The 17,270-nt window shown below is 39.7% G+C and overlaps 1 protein-coding gene across 1 annotated transcript in view; it reads right to left on the reverse strand.

Annotated features, from left to right (window-relative positions):
* Positions 1-288: 288 nt before the first annotated feature.
* LOC114433560 (glypican-6-like) overlaps positions 289-17,270 on the reverse strand; it is a 98,491-nt gene continuing 81,509 nt past the window's right edge. Inside the window, exons 7-9 of the mRNA XM_028402206.1 lie at positions 5,996-6,126; positions 4,416-4,591; positions 289-2,678 (exon numbers count right to left, since the gene is read on the reverse strand). Coding sequence (XP_028258007.1) covers positions 2,458-2,678; positions 4,416-4,591; positions 5,996-6,126 — 528 coding nt within the window. The 3' untranslated portion in view covers positions 289-2,457. The remainder of the gene's footprint in view (positions 2,679-4,415; positions 4,592-5,995; positions 6,127-17,270) is intronic.

Genomic DNA, 17,270 nt, shown 5'->3' on the forward strand with positions numbered 1-17,270 from the left:
AATATTAATATCATTAATAATAACAATAATAATAATAATAGTGTTGATAATTGGGGGCCTTTCCAATGTTAAAAGTTCTTTAGAAATTGAAGTTTATTGATCTTTAAAGGGTGTACTTGCATTATATGTCGTTATCATTATGTTAGTTGACAATATTATCGCTTATCGCAATAATTTCTCTTGGCAATTAATCGCCAATCGTTATCGTGACAGGCCTACACACACACACACACACACACACAGGTTTTGCCGCAATGAGTGCCTTTATAGAAAGTATCGGATCGGGACTCGGTATCGGCAGATACTCAAAATCAAATGACTCAGACTCGGACTCGAGGGCAAAAAAACCTGATCGGGACATCCCTATTATTCACTTCACTGTTGTGTTTCTTCTGGCTTTAGTTGGATAAGGGTCTGCTGCGTTACGCAATTAAGGTTCACGCATCAGTGATTTCATTGTGTCCTGCTGGTTTTTGTGGGAGGCGGCTGCTCAGTCACCTTCTCCTAAAGCAATTTCTGCAAGGAGTGAGGTGATGGAGGTCAATTGTTGTGCGGAGGGGGGGAGCCTGTGGTGTTCACAGTCTCTGTCACAAGTCATACCGTATGAGCACGCTGTGGACAGATTTCCCTCATGGTGCCCTCTGTGAAGATGCGTATGCTTGTTTTTTCGCTCTCCCTTTAGCTGATGACATAGAGAGGAAACTCTTGTGTTTCATGTTTGCCTTCACTATGCCATGTGTGTTAACTCTGAGATGCTCATAGCAGCTTTTAATTTGCTACAGCAAAATGTGTTTAGTGAAAAATTCCCTGTCGAGACAACAGACGTGTGCACTATGAAAACACTTCAGGTGTTTATGAGTTGATGAGTTTCCTCCAGGTGCAGAGGATGGCTGCCTCAAAGTCTCGCTTTCATGGAACATCTGTGAATAATTGCACCTACAATGTCTGCAACATATCGGAAGCTACCTTTGCTCTATGACCAGAGGTCACAGCCGCTGTGTTGGGTCGGTGCAGTCATTTGCTTTACTCTGTAAGCCTTTTAAAGCCTGTTAAAGGTCAAAGCCTGTAGGAGACGGAGCAGAGATTATGAATCTAAGACTAGGAGTGGAGCCCTGTAACCTTGGCACCCTGCTTCTTGCTTTGTACACAGGCTGTTCTGTAAATAACCCCCTAATACAACCTGGAACCTGTAGGGGTGGTTCTCCTTCACCAGCCAAAAACATGCAAATTATAGCATGGTGCTGAGGGGTCACCTGCAGAGTTGCTGCCTGCCCATGAACTCAGAGAACTAGTGTTACAATTTGTAACCTTATATGAGTAATATGAGTAGAAAACATACAAAATGATTAATAATCCTAGATTATTAAAGCGTGGGAGTCAAGAAAATTACTTAAATTAAAATTTCAAAATTTTCCAATACTATTCCTCTTTCTGTCATCTGAGAATAACCAATTTTAACTGCCCAAAGAAAAGTAAGTAAGGTACGATGTTAGCAGGCATTTGAAATATAATGGCTTAGAGCTGTTCTTGAAATGTTGTTGTTTTTTTAACTTTACAGATGATTAAATCCTTTCTAAAACAATACATTTATAAAAAAAATGTAGCCATTAGCTAAATCAGTAAGATTACTTTACAGTATCTTCCAGTGAAATACATACTGTAACTGCTTATAAGTACAATACAATCAGTTAAATGATCTGAAAATATAGACCTTCTTCTCTATGGGGGTGGATGTTTCTTGTAGCTTTATAAACTTATGAAGCAAAAAAAAAAATCTGTGCAAAGTAGTTCTCTTAGTGCAGTACATTAGCACTTTCTTAGAGATACTCAAATGTGCAACAATAAAGTGGCTGCAAGATCCGCTGCCTCCTGAAGCCACACTAATATGACCAAACGGGAAACCAGGTAAACCGCGAGCACTGTACAAACCTGTACCAACCAACTAATCCAAACTGTGTAGCCTGCATTTCAACATAATTAAACAAAAGTCAGGTAACATCATATCCATGCATGCACACAGTAAAATGTTCTCCTTTTGTCTGTGGGGGGGATGACTAATAGGATAAAATAGGTGTTGTCTTGTTTTGTACTTTACCGTATAAAGAAAAATAGATTCCCCTTTTATCTGAAAAATCACTGACATACCCATCTTCAGATAGGTTGATTTTCTAAAAGCATGTTTTTTTCAAAACTCACTTCAGAATAATGAGAAAACACCACAATTTTTCTTTTTTTTTCAGAGATGTGAAAGCTGCTTCACTGATGGCACCGAGCATTCTTTGGGGGGACAAGCAGGATGCAGCACAGCACTCACTTCCTACTATACCACACAGTCGGCCATTCTCGACAGGTTTCCAGGAGGTTCTACATGTCCAGTGAGGGAACAGCAGTATAACTTGCTGTTAAACATACTGTTATGCAACAGTAACAAAAGTCAAGTGACTGGGCCACACTGTATTATCTCCATTGAGTCTGCGATGCCCAAAGTGGGAGCATGAGAGCTGTGGCCACCAGCAGTGTGGAGGGTCCGCGAGAAAGTGACTTGCCTGCGGCTGCTGCTGCGCGTTCATCGCTTCTGTCAGCTCCAATCACTGGAGCCTCTGTTCCAACAAAAATGAACTCTGTTGTGCAGCCATCAGAGCAGCCGCTGCCACTGCCGGAGCTGCTGCCTTCGTCACCTGCAGCAACAGAATCACACAAATTAGCATTCACACGAAAATAATGTTATCAGAAGCAGCTAATAATTTGGTCCAAGACACAGTGAAAAGAGAATGGACCCCTGCTCCCAGACGTGGCATCCACACATCCTACTGACATTCAGTAAATTAGGCTGTGGAAGCTCAGTTTGCCAAACGACTCACAATTTCCTATCACTGTATCATTCTGTATGTTATTGTATCACTGCTGTACCACTGTCAGGAAGACACAGATTCTGATTGCCTTCAGTTCAGTGGTAGGTTTAGTCTGCTGGGTAAATTCAGTTTAGTACAGACATCATGGCAGTTGTTTCTGCTGCTTTTGTAATCTTTTATTAAGCTTTTAAAACTCACACTACATTCTTTGTAACAGATGGTTTGTTATATAGAATAATCACAGAAGTGGTCTGTGGGATATGAGGATGAGAGGAGACCATCTGTCAATCACAGGCTAACTTCAACCAATCAATATGCTTCTTACTTTAGTCACCAAAGACTGTGGTCAATTATATTCCAAAGAGGAGAGAACATATGCCTATGCAGAGTGTTACTCTGTTCCTCTAATTTGAACATTTGTGAGTTTTTCATTAAAGCACTGGAGCTGCTGCTCCTTCTCCTGTAACCAGAACACCTGAAAACCAGGAAAATGGAGGAGAAGCTGGATCTGGCATGCAGTCCATCTCAGCAGCTGTAATCTATGATATGTGAGACATGAATTAGTGCAACAAAGGCAGAAAGGCCCATCTGTGGGAGCAAACCGGCTGCTGGTGGATGTTGCTGGTAGGGGCTACAATCTTATGTACTACTCTCATAGTAACAGCTACCTTACTAGCCTCTATACATGCCTATACTCACTTTAAAAAGGCCAAGTCTTTGTTATGCTTATGTTTAGGACCTAGATGTATTGTCAGTAGTTGTAAGGGTTAGCTGAGCTTGCTAATGAGCCACAATACCCTCCTCTGTTTTGGACTGTACAATCTGTCAAAACTGCTGTCCAGACTGTTGTTTAATGGTGCAAATATGTATCACAATTAACCACAAACCTTGATGTAAAGGAGACTTACTTAGCCACTTAGAGCTGCTTATCAGGGCAATTAAATGATTTTAGCTGCTGGTCTTTTGCATGATTGGAAATGGCCAAAATAATTGTGGTTATAAATAGCAGTACGTGCGGATGGTTGAGGTTTCACTAACAAACGACACCACACAGCGTACTGTTTACAGTTTTATCATTTAGCCTGATAGCCTTTTAGTTGCTGTATCCCTGAGTCTGTGATGTCATTTCTAGCTGAACATGAAAAAACTGAACTGAGGTACACATTTTAGAAACATGCCAATAGACAATTTCTCCCATCTTGTTAGCTCAAGCGAAGCAGCAGAATCAGACTGAATGGTTCCTGTTGGCAGCATTTGAGATGTACAGCTTCCTAAACATAGACTTGACTGTCTGTCATTGTCAGCGTCGCCACACCTAGAGCTATTTATTCTCCTAATATTGTCACTCTTGTCTCAGTGCAACACTGAACATCCTGCAGAGGTGTATGATGAGTTTCTACATGAATGACAACAGATCTTATTTCGGATGAAACAGTTTATCTATCTGCAGTGTGATCCACATTATAACTAACCTGCAGTGAAGGAAATCAAAAGAAAAAACATTTGTCTATTTTACTTATATTCACCTGCACAGCCAGACACCTGACAGGCTGGAGAACTTACTTGAGTCCTGGAAGTAGATGTCATTTCCATTGTAGGCATTCTTTAGCTTGTTGGTCATGACACGTAGAGCCATGATCTGTTGTCGAATCAAGGTGTCAGGTCTGGTGATATCCACATCCACCTCTGGGTTGTTCAGCTGGTTGGTTAGACCCTCCTTCACAACTTCAGGGAAATATCTGCACACAGAGATACAACAGAAGATAATTGACTCCTTTCTCTCACAGTAAACAGAAGAAAGCAGCTTAGTGGTGATTACAATGTCTTAATCACGATGACTGAAACCAGCATACTGTATACACATGTCCTGACATCCAATGTCATGAACTTGCAGCCTAACCAGTCTAAACAAGGCAACATTAACACCATTCACTTACTTTGGTAACTTTTATATATGTTACTTTACTCGACGTTGAATGAATAATGTATGGCTGACAAATTTCCCGCTGAGATGTTAGAATTTGAGTTGTGCTGGAGATATTTGTGTTTCTACCAAATATTGATGTCTTTATGTTTTTTATTTTTTGTCTTTTATTTTTGTCAAAGTAGGCATATTGAGATTAAAAAGAACTTAAAGGACTTATCTCTAAAAAATGTGAAATGTGTCCTTATTTGTTGATCATTCTAGACCTTAATGGAGGTTTAAATCAGCGGCGTATTGAGCCTTTAAAGTCGATTTAATGTGACAGTGGTCGCTTAAAAGCCTTTAAAATACTGGAAGCACATGCATGCCCATGTTTTGTCTTTTAAAATTTAAATACATGTAATTTAACTTCTTTGCAGTGTGAGATCTACACAAGAAAGATGCTGACATACATTTGCAGATATTGAAGTCATGATTATGTAGTTAGTTATGTACAGTAAAAGGTGAAAGGTTTCTGTTTCTGAAAGAGGATATCTGCTTTTGTAACAGTGTGTGTGACTGATGTTTTTAACCAGATTTAGAGCAATGCTTCCAAAGGCTAGCATTGCTCTGGCACAAACGAGTAACTTTTACTGAACCATCTGGTGATTTTGTTACTTGGAGAGGACCAAAGTGACGGGGTGATATACAGTATGTTCTCTGCCAGCATCTCGGGTTCAGCGTTACTCCACTGACAGGAGGTGTTGGAAACTCCACAGAGCCTCAGAGCGTCTAATACTGCAGACATTCTCCTTATACTGGGAGTACTCACCATTGTGCATACAGAGAGTGTGTTAATCCGGAAACAAAGTGTGGCTATTTTAATCCCTGCCAGCCCATAGCAAAGAAAAATTGAAGATGAGATCTCGTTTACATCACATTTTAATTCCCCAACAAAATAACAAGACATAAGTGAGATCAGGGGGATACAATTATGAGATCTCATCTGTTTATCCCACTTCTCAAGCAATGCTCAAATAGTTATCTCAACTTAACCTCCTTTGTCTCAGTGATGTCTTTTCTCATCTTAGCTTATCTCTTGCTTCTAAGGGACCCTTAGGAGCAATAATTCAGATACGAATATGATAAGCTCAAACTGATCTCATGAGACGAGATTGAACAACAGATGAGCAACACATTTTTCCTATGGGGGGTAAAATAAATGTAACGTTGTCATCACCTGGCCTTCGTGTGGCTGTTCCAGCATTGCTCCTCGTCCGACTCTGTGAGTTTGCCCTTGGAACAGATTTCATCTGGCAAGTTGGACCAGAACCTCTTGGACTCCTTAAGCTTCTCTTTGATGTCAATCACCTGCCATGGACACAAATATTACAGACAAAAGACTTAGAATCAGCTGTAGGAGACAAAAGGCACTAGAAGTTAGTCCTCAGAACATTTTAAAATTTTAAAACGACTTCAAAAAAGAGACTTTACGATGAATAAATGGTAAAACAAATAAACACAGAGTCATTGTGGTTGAAAACATTTGTTGCACAAGCCCTTCTGTTCATTTATTCCATCGGGGGAGAAGGACTGTTGAACTACCCACAGTTCTTTTTTTCCTTTTTCTTCTTGTCCACTTCTAAACATATTGTGTTCATCTCTGATTCATACAAGACAGACTTGAGGTTTCAAAATTTGATATTTGGCAGGAGCGGTTGCCCCCGACTGATTCCATCTGGACTCAGCAAGAAGTTTGAGCGGATAATCAGCAAACAGGAAAAAAAAAATGTGAGGACTTGTCATGACCAGAAGCACATGGTGTTGCTTTTGTCATTTTGGTAGAGATGGTACTGGAATTATTATTAATAGCAAAGCCCCATTGATCTGGAGATGGGGGGTATATTTATTAATGTATGGGGTACAATTTCCATTTAATTTACAAATTATTTTAAAACCGTTTCCTGCGATTCATAATAAAGTATTCAGATATTTATTTGTGTGTGTGTTTGTATTTTGGCAAGAAAATAACATTGCCGGTAGGTCACAACCATCTATTGCTTTCAACAGTGTTAAAATTTCTTTAGTAAATTGTTTCGGACTGGAACCAATTTCATCTGCTGCATTCTTGCTGCTCTGAAAAACAGAGACTTTAAAATATCTGTCTCATACAATTTGCAACCATATATTTCAAGAAAGAAAAATCAGATTATATGCAATACCCAAAGTCTCTTCTTAATCTTTGCTGTATATCAGCTAAGTTGTGGAAAGAAACATATAAATGTTCAACTTTAGAGATGAAAGTCTGTGATATTAACAATCAGTGCTGGGGATAAGGACATGTTGTCTGCACTGGCCAAAGCCAGCGAAGCTTCAGAAAATTTATTTAGGTGTTGTTTTTTTTTTTTTATTTAGGTCTGCTAACACTAAGGTCTGATAACACTCACAAGGAATTACACAATTCTCCCTCCTTTTTACTTCTATTCTCTTATTTAAAGACTGACTGGACAACTTGTGCCTAATTTGCTTTTTTCAGTTGGTTGAAAGGATTCATCGGCAGTGTGGATAACATTCTGATAAATTCAGTCTAAAGGCTAAAAAAAGTTAAAGCTATTACAGTTGGAACAGTGAACACTGCACCATATAAATGTTATATTAATGCTATATACGTGTTATTGAAATAAAACTATACTGCCATCAGTATATCGCTCGCCAAGCGTCCGCTGCTCGCTGTGGATGTCAATCACAGACGCTCTGTGTATGGTGGGGCCAGCAGAATGGCAGACAAACCACCGGCTGTGGGGGACAGACTGCTTTGCTGTTTGAGGCTGCAGCAAAGAGAGTTGAGAGAGAGTGCAGCAGCTATCAGGTTATCTCGACCAAGCCTGAGGTAATAACTCAGTGAGCAGCAACATTTCTTTATCTCCACTTTGGCTGCGGGCCACATTGGCCTGTATAGTACTTCATTCAATAAAGCCATAGCTGAAAAGACTAAATGCCTTCCGCGATACAGTTCAGATTTCCAAATCACAGACAAAAATGTAGCATTGTTTGATCATTGTATCTGTTGCTGTAAACGTTATCCTGCGCGCACACACACAGTATATATAAATAGTATAAATAAATACGTATATTAAAGGTTATATATCACCATGTGCCAAACTATTTAGAAATTTTAAATTGGATTTACATATTTTATTGGATTCATCTTCCATTCTTACTAATTTCTTGGCCTTCTTGTAGTGGATATGCTACATTAGTGTTGGATCCATGATAATCCTGTTGTACAATTATAATCCCATTGCTGCATTTGCTTTGTATTTCTAAAAACTCTTACAACTTTCTGTTCATGTTTTGCAATTACCACTTCCCCACCTACAGCTCATACACATTCTCCTCCACTTCTTATCCCTGCCACTTAATACACATTCCTATTTTCTTATCCAGAGGAAAATGGCTTTAAAGGGTGCACCACATCACCTTTTTTGGATCACTAATCCATGAAACCACTGTTAAATAAAGTCAATAAGAGACAAATTCAAGTGGCTTTAAAAACAAGTTTAAACACTGAGGACTGCAATAGTGAATGAACATGAGAAAATGCCACGACTAAAATAACTTAGAGGATGATTGTGGAGGCTATCACAGTCAGGCTGTGGTGGTACATACAAGAGGTTATCTTAGGTAACATTTACAGAGAAATTTGATTGAAAATTAATTGGCAAATATATTGGCAATGAAGCAGATGCTATAACGTCAGATGTCATTTCTGTACTCCTGCTGCTTACTGTGCATTGCGTTTATCTAAGCATGGCTGTTTCATTACATCTGTGGCTGTAACATTCTCAAAATTAATTTGTGAAATATAAATCTTGGCTTTCCAACATCATGTAAGAATACCATTCGGAAGAACTGCCATTTATACAAAGTCGGAACCCTCTCATTCATTTTAAGTTTATGTAGTAACCTAGTAATAGGCAATGATGACGAAATACTAAGGACACACACACACACTCATGTATACACACATACAGTAACCCTCATCATGTCATAGCTACACTGAGGACTTGGAAGAGTGCGTACAGTGAAGCCTCGGGTCTTAACGGGACATGAAAGGGCCTGTACCAACAGGATGCCACTGCAGGAGACTGCCCTCACATTTGATGTGGTAATCCTGTCATGGAGACACCAAAGCTGGTTAGGTTTAACACATGCTGGTGTGGCTAAGATTCACAATGGCCCACAGCAAGCTGGCAGCAAATAACAAAAAATGTATCAGATCAGAATGTGCCTGCTATTTTACAGGGGTTTTAACAATTAACCACAGTGAGGTGATATCGATGTGGTCGATTCTGCAAGCAGAAGATTTTCAGGTGAACCAGGGGCAGGAAGAAAGGCTAATTGATACACAGTATAACCATATAGGTAAATAATTCCATGCATGATTCATATTGGAACTGAGGCCCGTGAATCTATAATGTAGTCTGTATAACAATGTACGGTCCACATAAACAGTGTCAAGAGTTCAGTATCTGCACAGCCTTTCCTATTACACAGATACAGCAGCAAACAAATGGTTGGCCATAAATAAATATAAACACACACAAACACACGTACGCTTACGTGCACACACAGAGAGTGCATTGGTAGGCGAAAACTCCAACCACGAGTCTTTACATGAGCGCCCAGGGCAGTGAGTCTGACTGAGGCTACAATAGTTACCACATCTGTGCTGCTGCAGCTCAACCTTCAGTGTCTCTCTCTCTCTGTTTCGCTGGTAGACCAGAGATCGCTGCTGTGCTGCTGTGCAGAAGCCTCTAAATAACTGATAACAACAGCTTCATTGGTAAAAGACATCCACAGCAGTGATGCTGTTTTTTTTTCTCAGCTGGCCATATAATACCTGTTTATTTTCTATTGTGATTATATAATCAGTTTTCAGTTTATTAGGTACTAAAACAGCTGCAGTGTAATACAATTAAATATGTTGCAACAACCCATGAAGGTAATAATAGTTTCAGTTTTGTTTGTACTGCGTGAATTAAAGATTTAATTCAAAAAAGGTTTATTTTAAATGGCTCCTAGGTTTGCTGAGTCTTAAGTGGTTGTTGAGCATTCAGAGCATGTAGCAAGTAGGGCAAACTCCAGCAATGCATGTTAATGCAGGGCTAGTAATTTTAATTAGGACTTTTACAGGTCACATCCACCTGCTTTAGCTCCAAATTACAGCCATGCAGTGAACTCTAAATAGCTGTAATCTAACCTTATTAAACGCTTTTTACGATTGTTCTATCAGCATTTCAGGAGCATTTACCCCTGAATGATACATGATGACTGGACATACATTCTGTCATTCATTCTCATGTTACCATGACGAGCTGTATACCAAGAGGGAATGGAGCTATGAAGCATGAATGAAACTCTGTGATTGGCTCATGTTCATATACATCTCTGATAGCAACAATAGTTGGTATCACACAGCAATGGCATATTTAGAGAAGTGAATGTAAAGAAATATTTACTAGACTATTTAATATAAAATGCAGGGAAGAACTGTGAGTTCAGCAGAATTATAGAATGAAAGGTCTGTTCAGGCTCATGCTGATTTAAAAGCCTGGGACGTGGTTTAAATACTATCAATAGAATTAAAATCAATACAGATTTCCAGAGGAAGAAAGTGTCAGGAGGCTAAAATGTGTTTCCTCATTCTGATGCAGTGAGACCTCTGGCTGTAGCTTTTTTCTTTCTACAGCTGCAATCTAGAAATTTCTGCCTCAAATTAAATAAACAGTAGCAATAGCAGCTTTGCTAAGTCTGGAATGAAAGAAACAATATCTTGAAATCCCTGCAAAACACAATTTGTCAACCAGTTGAAAGGATGGTTACATTTCTTTGAAGTAGGATTACATGAATTACTGATCCATAGCCAGTGTGTTGCCTTCAGTAGGTGGCATCTAACACAAGCCAAGCAATGAACTGCTGTGGTTAGGTTCAGGAGCAAAACATGTTTTAGCAACTAAATACAGGACCCCCCCCAAAAAGTTAGTAAGATATTCATATTGATCTGAATTAGCTTGTTAACACGTAAATGTGGCAGACCAGCCGGCCCTGCTCTACTTTAGGGCTACTTTAGTTACCTAATTCATTTAAATATATATATAAAAACAGGCAGCAGCTGTGGTTTGCTGGCTCTTATCACTGAAACTAGCAAGGGTAGGAGAGGCAGGAGCGTTAGGATATGAACTCCGACATCACTAATGGTCAGGCAAAATGTGGGTGTGAAAACACATTTGCTCGCAGCATTTTCTAGGCTTTGTGGACAGAGGTGAAAATTACTCTTAAAAATAGTAAATTAATAGATTTGTCTTTATCAGTGAAGGCACCGCAGGCTGACAACCGCTGTGTGCAAGATCAGTAACCTACTCAGCGTGTGACTAGAAATACAGAGCAGGTCTACAAGAGCTGAACTACATGACTGCTTCGTATTTAGAAAGGTTAAAACTTATCTGCGAGAGGAAACACTGTCATGTTGTTTCAACAAGGATCATTAACCTCTTTACGGTGTAAGAGAGGAGCTAATATTTACTGTAGGCTATAAGAGAAGGAATGAGGTTTTATCTAATTATATAAGGAGTCACTGATAGATAGAAGCATCGGTCTTGAATGGGCACTCTAAGGCAGAGTCCAGTTCATGCTAGGACATGCACAAAGAGTCAAGGTAATAACTGCACAGAGAAACATCCAAGGACTCAGGAGTCTACAGCTCTCTGGCCATTCTACTGGGAAAATTAAATATGTTTTGCAGTTAGATATTCAGAGGTGAAGGAGGTAGAAGCAGAGTCATGCCCTGCAAATACTGTGGCAAGACCAATGGGGTCCAAAAGCCTCAGTAATGTCCCTCTTCATTTCATATAAAACCACATGTCAGATGCCAACTTGTGTGAAAGACATGAGAAATACAATCTTTGGTCAGTTTGAGTTTTTAGAAATGTTTCTTGCAGGATAAGGTTGTTAGCAGCCCACATGCGGTCTCATTCAACACAATTAGTGAAGTTGCAACATCCCACACATCTGTTAATTCTAGCAACAGGTAGCAGGTATAGTTATCGTGCCACTCACAGCTTATCCTCATGATAGCAAAAGCTGTTGTTACCTAATGATTTATATAGTACTGCATGCTTGCACTTGTTATCTCTATAATTATATTTGCAGTAGAAATCTTCATATTGCTCTATATTAGCTATGGGACGTGCGTGCTGTCGCCCTTCAGGCATGCAATGAACCCAATAAGGTCATTGTCAACAAACTGTAAATACTATTTTAGAGCAAGTGAAGATTCTCCACATCTATATATATTGTATATGTGTACACTGCACTGTTAAACTCATTAACACATCAGAGTGACACACATTTAATAACACAACAGACGATGCTACCTAACAAAGCTTTCTTCTTGTCCAGAAGAGTATTTCCTTGTTGGACAGAGCTTAATTTTATTATAAGGGAAGAAATAAAATGGACCCCAAATGATACAGAGCTGTTTCAGTACAGCACATTCAAGCTAAACAATCCGTGACCTGACTAATGTAAGCACAGATGGAAGTTTCATACACAGCTGGTTTTGTGTCCCATCCCAAGGGTAAACATATCATTTGGGGAAAAAAAAGCCTTGATAAACAGATGCTCCTCTGTGAGGTAAAGTTACTGAAGCAACTTCACAGAATGAATGCGTTTAAATTTCCTGAATATGGGTCTACTCTTTTTCATTGAACTCTTGAATCATTCTATTTTAAATATTGAAAATGCAAGTTATTTGTTATGCAATGAAACGCTATGCAAAAAGTCCCTTCATCAGCACGCCTTCTATTTCTATTGACTCACGTTGGTAACAAAAGACTAAGAGTTGTGTGTTGCTTTAGATTTACTTCTTGCAGAATCTTCACCAAAAATCTGTTACGTAACTTCGATAAATATGCAAAAACAGGCTGCAGGATCACTTCAAGTGCTGTAGTTTCTAGGTCACATGGACACCACCAGGATCCAGCTAATGTTAATGTGGATTGAACTAGTCCCTCTACACTGGGGGATTTAAATTACATAAGGGGTAGCTAAGAAAATCTCCAAAGAGAGGCAACACAAATGGTCACTTCGTTGTTATGCTCACAGCAATTGGGTTAGCTTACTTCACACACAATGGCCCTGCGCTTTTTGATTCAGTGCTTTGAATAATACGCTAAACAGGATTTCCTTGGACACAGTGCAGTTTATTTCAGCTTGCCTGCCTACCTATGCAGATGAGTTAAGCTCACAAGGCTCTCCAGTGTTAAATCAAGGTAAACACCTTCTACCTTCCAGCAGATGTGATAACCACACAATGTCAAGGGAAACAGTAGTGGGCTAAACAGCATGGTGATGAGTGGGGAAGGCTGGAGCCGAGGCAGATTCCAATACATGCTGGGGCTTTCTGGCATCATCTACTGACAAGCTGCTCAGAGGGTGAAGCAGCCAGGTTTAGCAGGCCAGTTTTGCAACCAAATTTATTATGAGATAGGAGATAATCATTTACTACACAAAATAAAAGCGAATAAAATGTTAGTTTAAGAAGTCAATAACATGCAACAGCTACATAAAACCTCACTGCCAATCATAAGACTTTTACATAAAGCCTTAAGATGGAATGTCACCCAAGTGTTTGATTCTCTAGTAGTCATAAGATTCATTAACCTAGCAGATTTTTCATTGCATTATCCTAACCCGGCATTGACCAGAAAACAGTGATACAAAAGGGTTATAAAATTAACTGTATAAGGATATAAAAAATATTGGGTGGAATTCTTTATCTATTGCTGAATGCAACATTCCCTTCAACCTTCATGTAGACTTTTGTCAGCCTTTGAACCTGCTGGCATGCAGGTTATTTAGAAAAGAACGTGGGGAAGAAAATAAATCTCACAAATATGGAGCTTTTTATCGAGAAACAATTCTTCGTGACATTTTGATGTGAAAATTCCTACCTTTAATTGAAAGTGGTAGCTGCAGCATCCTGCTGACAATTCACAGAATGAACCTGTTTTCATTATGTCTATGTAGTGAGATTTTCTAAAGTGCCTTTAACAGGGGGAGATGTGTGTCCCTTATATATTAGATGCCCTGGTGCTGATTATATTAGCTGGAGGTCTTTGCACCATCTCAATCAACACTGTTGAATTTGCCAGTTTAAAATCATGCAGCGTAGTTGCACCACAGGGTATTTATTGTAAAGACTATTCAGAACAGGAAGTATCAAAAGCCTAAAAAAAGCCTGAAAAGTAACCAGACAGAGGAGCTAGAAACCGCTAAGCAGAAAAACATCACCATGGTGTTGTAATTTACAGGCATATCTCCCCGCAGCACGCACCATACTGTGCACATTTCCCAAGCAGCTGTCCACCACAATACGCGTCTACCCCCCCCCCCCCCCCATTTTTTTTCTTCTTTAGCAGAGCAGGCACACTGGTACAGAGAACTGAAAGCTACATATTTACTTAATTGTTTGGTTTTGTGAGGTATTGGAGCATTAAACCCAGATTACCACCTCCATAAAGAATATTTTACAGTCGAATACATCGTGTGTGTGATGCATCATTTAATGTGTGCACTGCAAAGCATTGAAGCACTGGAGAAAAGACTGTTTAATGTGAAGAGTGCAGCCATGATGTATCAAATGGGTCAAATGGCCTCAGCAAAGGAAAGAGTAGGCTCCAAAGCTAAAGAGGCTGGACATAAAAGTCTAACTACCCAGCATATAAAACTGTAAACTATCTCAAATGAACTGTGAGGAATTAAAGCAGGTGGGGAAGACATGGCTGTAATGATAAATAAAGTAATGAGGCTGCCTCTAAACACTAAAGAGTTAGAAGGTGGCCACATTGATCTGCTGTGTCTGTCCACGTACATTAATCCTAATTCATTTCTCAGAGACAGGTTTCAGCTGAGTGAGCAGGGCTGATTACACATCAGTCACTGTCAGATTTCCATCTTTTATGACAGGCAGAATTACCTCTGGACAGTGGGAGTCGTTGCCCTCTATTTTGGACACGGAGGTTAATCCTGCCACAGCCCAGTTTGCATCATCCCATTGTTTTTAAAAGCATTATTAATACTGTAGGTATGAAATGAAGATTTAATACAGCCTGGAAACCTGTTAGAATGGTTCCATGTAAACTACCTTAACCCTTAATTTACACAGAGCAGTCCAACACCTTCCCAGACATTGCTGACAGGGTAGGTCGATAAGGACTCCCTGAGCAGCATGTAATATGGGTAACCCAACAGCAGACTTTTCCCTTGGGGCTGGGGTTTACATCCAGTGTTTTTTCTTAAGTAGTCACCCTAAACTGATCATGGTTTGGGTTAAGGGCAAATCTCTCTCACCCAAGCTTCTGTCCCAGTCAGACCTGCGATGAGGCACATTTTACACACACCTACGCAATCACAGGATGGCATAAAGTTATGTATACACTATGTTGATGAGGATTCTCAGTCATCCAGGTCATAATTCGTAGAGAAGTTTGAAGCAAGGCGTCTGGACTTGTAGAGTTTTCTTGAAGACGTGTCGCTGTTCATCCACGCAGCTTCATCTGTTCTAACTGTTTGGAGGGGAAACATAGTTTATATGTGGTGGAGGACCTCAGTGGATGGGCCTGTCACCAGTCCCCTCTGGTAGTCTCATAGTTGTTAGCCAGTCGTTAGACACACCCGTCACAGTCAGCCAGACCAACACAGGTAAGTATGGAAACATTTAGTGCTATTGTTTGTGAGTTTCACCTAGACCCACCCACTGAGGTCCTCCACCACATATAAACCATGTTTCCCCACCAAACAGTTAGAACTGATGAAGCTGCTTGGATAAGCAGCGGAACATCTTCAAGAAAACTCTATGTATACACTAGCTCTTTCAGTCATCCTGGAGAAAATATAAACCTCTGCTGTCATTTTTTTTGTCAAGGTTAGTGTGAACAGTTACAGTTCCACTGTGTCCCTATACTCCTTTTACAACAAGACTATAAAACTGCCTAAGACACAAAACATTTTTCAGTCCAGTTTGTGACAGTGTGGTTGCATGGCTTCACTCCTCATTCTTACAATACTATAACAATGGAGCTGAATTAGGCCACACCATTAATCCCTGGCTCTCACTTCTCCCAGCCCAGATCCATGTTTCTATACTGTGAACATCTTCATCTGTTCTATGAAGCAGAAAACATGTTCTTAAGTCTCGTACAATATGGTTTAGCATTCTTTTCCCCAGACCTTCATCTGCACAATATAAAATAATTTAAGAAATCTCAAAAGACCTCGCACCACATTGTTACTGCGGCTTAAACATTAGCTCAGCATGCCCAGTATACTTAGCATGGCAGTGTGATTAACTAGTTTTAACATTTGTCCTTTTTTTGCCTGCTTATCTGCACACAGTATTAAAGAGAGAAAACTAGAGAGAAAACTGCAGAGAACCGATCTGCACTACATGCCAGAATTTCATTAGAGCTGTAACTGGATCCATTTTATGGCATGACTCATCGATTTAACCGATTTGGCTGTATTACCACTGGTCATAATTGGCAGTTGTGTCTGCTATTGCACTGGGCGGAGTGTTTCCTCTATGACTGATTAGTCTGGCGAGAAGAAACTTTCATGAGGGAACTGTGATGTCAGCTGCCATTCAGAGACTGAGGGATGTTCAGCTCTGGGTTTCTTTTCATGCATTCAAATTCACAGTGTGTTTGCCTGAATCTGCCTTAAACCCTTCAGTTTTCTCAGTATAGCGTGTCTACAATAACAAATGTACAGCATAAGTACACATAGGTGCCTATCAACACTGGATCAGGGTGATTGATCGCAGAAATAAAACACTGATCATTTATTTAACACTATTTCCTTTCTGAGAAAAATGGTCTTTGCCAGATCGTTTCGTGGCCTTGGCACAAAGCTAAAATATGGGAAATGGAGCGTGGAGAAAGGCCTGGCCGCTGCTAATGAGTGATTTACTTTCTTTCCAACTGCATCGCCTTTTCAACTGTGCTCAACAACAAACAACCCATTAGGGAGGCTCAAAAATATTTAGAAATTGGTCAAATAAATCAATAATGGAATTCCCTCAGGACATCCATCACATTTTTTTTCTCATGTGTAATGGAGAAACTGACAGTAATGTCCTGTCAGCAGTGTTAGTTTAAGCAGATGGAGAACAAAGCAATATCTGTCAGAATTCACCCATTAGACATCTGCTTATTATTGGAAAAATAAATAAAGCATATAAATGGTGTTCATCCAAGGTGCAAGTTTCTATTCAAGGATATGTGCCCAACACATTGATTGATCTCAACATTAAATAGAAACGGATGAATGCTGAAAAAGAGTTATGCTGCTTCCTATCTATATAACATTTTGCTTGGCAGACAGAGCATCATAAATTGTGAGGAAATGCTCCAAATCAGAGTTTTTAAATGAATGATAAAGCTTTATAATGCAAC

Source organism: Parambassis ranga, chromosome 3 (assembly GCF_900634625.1).
Source record: "Parambassis ranga chromosome 3, fParRan2.1, whole genome shotgun sequence".
NCBI lineage: Eukaryota > Metazoa > Chordata > Actinopteri > Ambassidae > Parambassis > Parambassis ranga.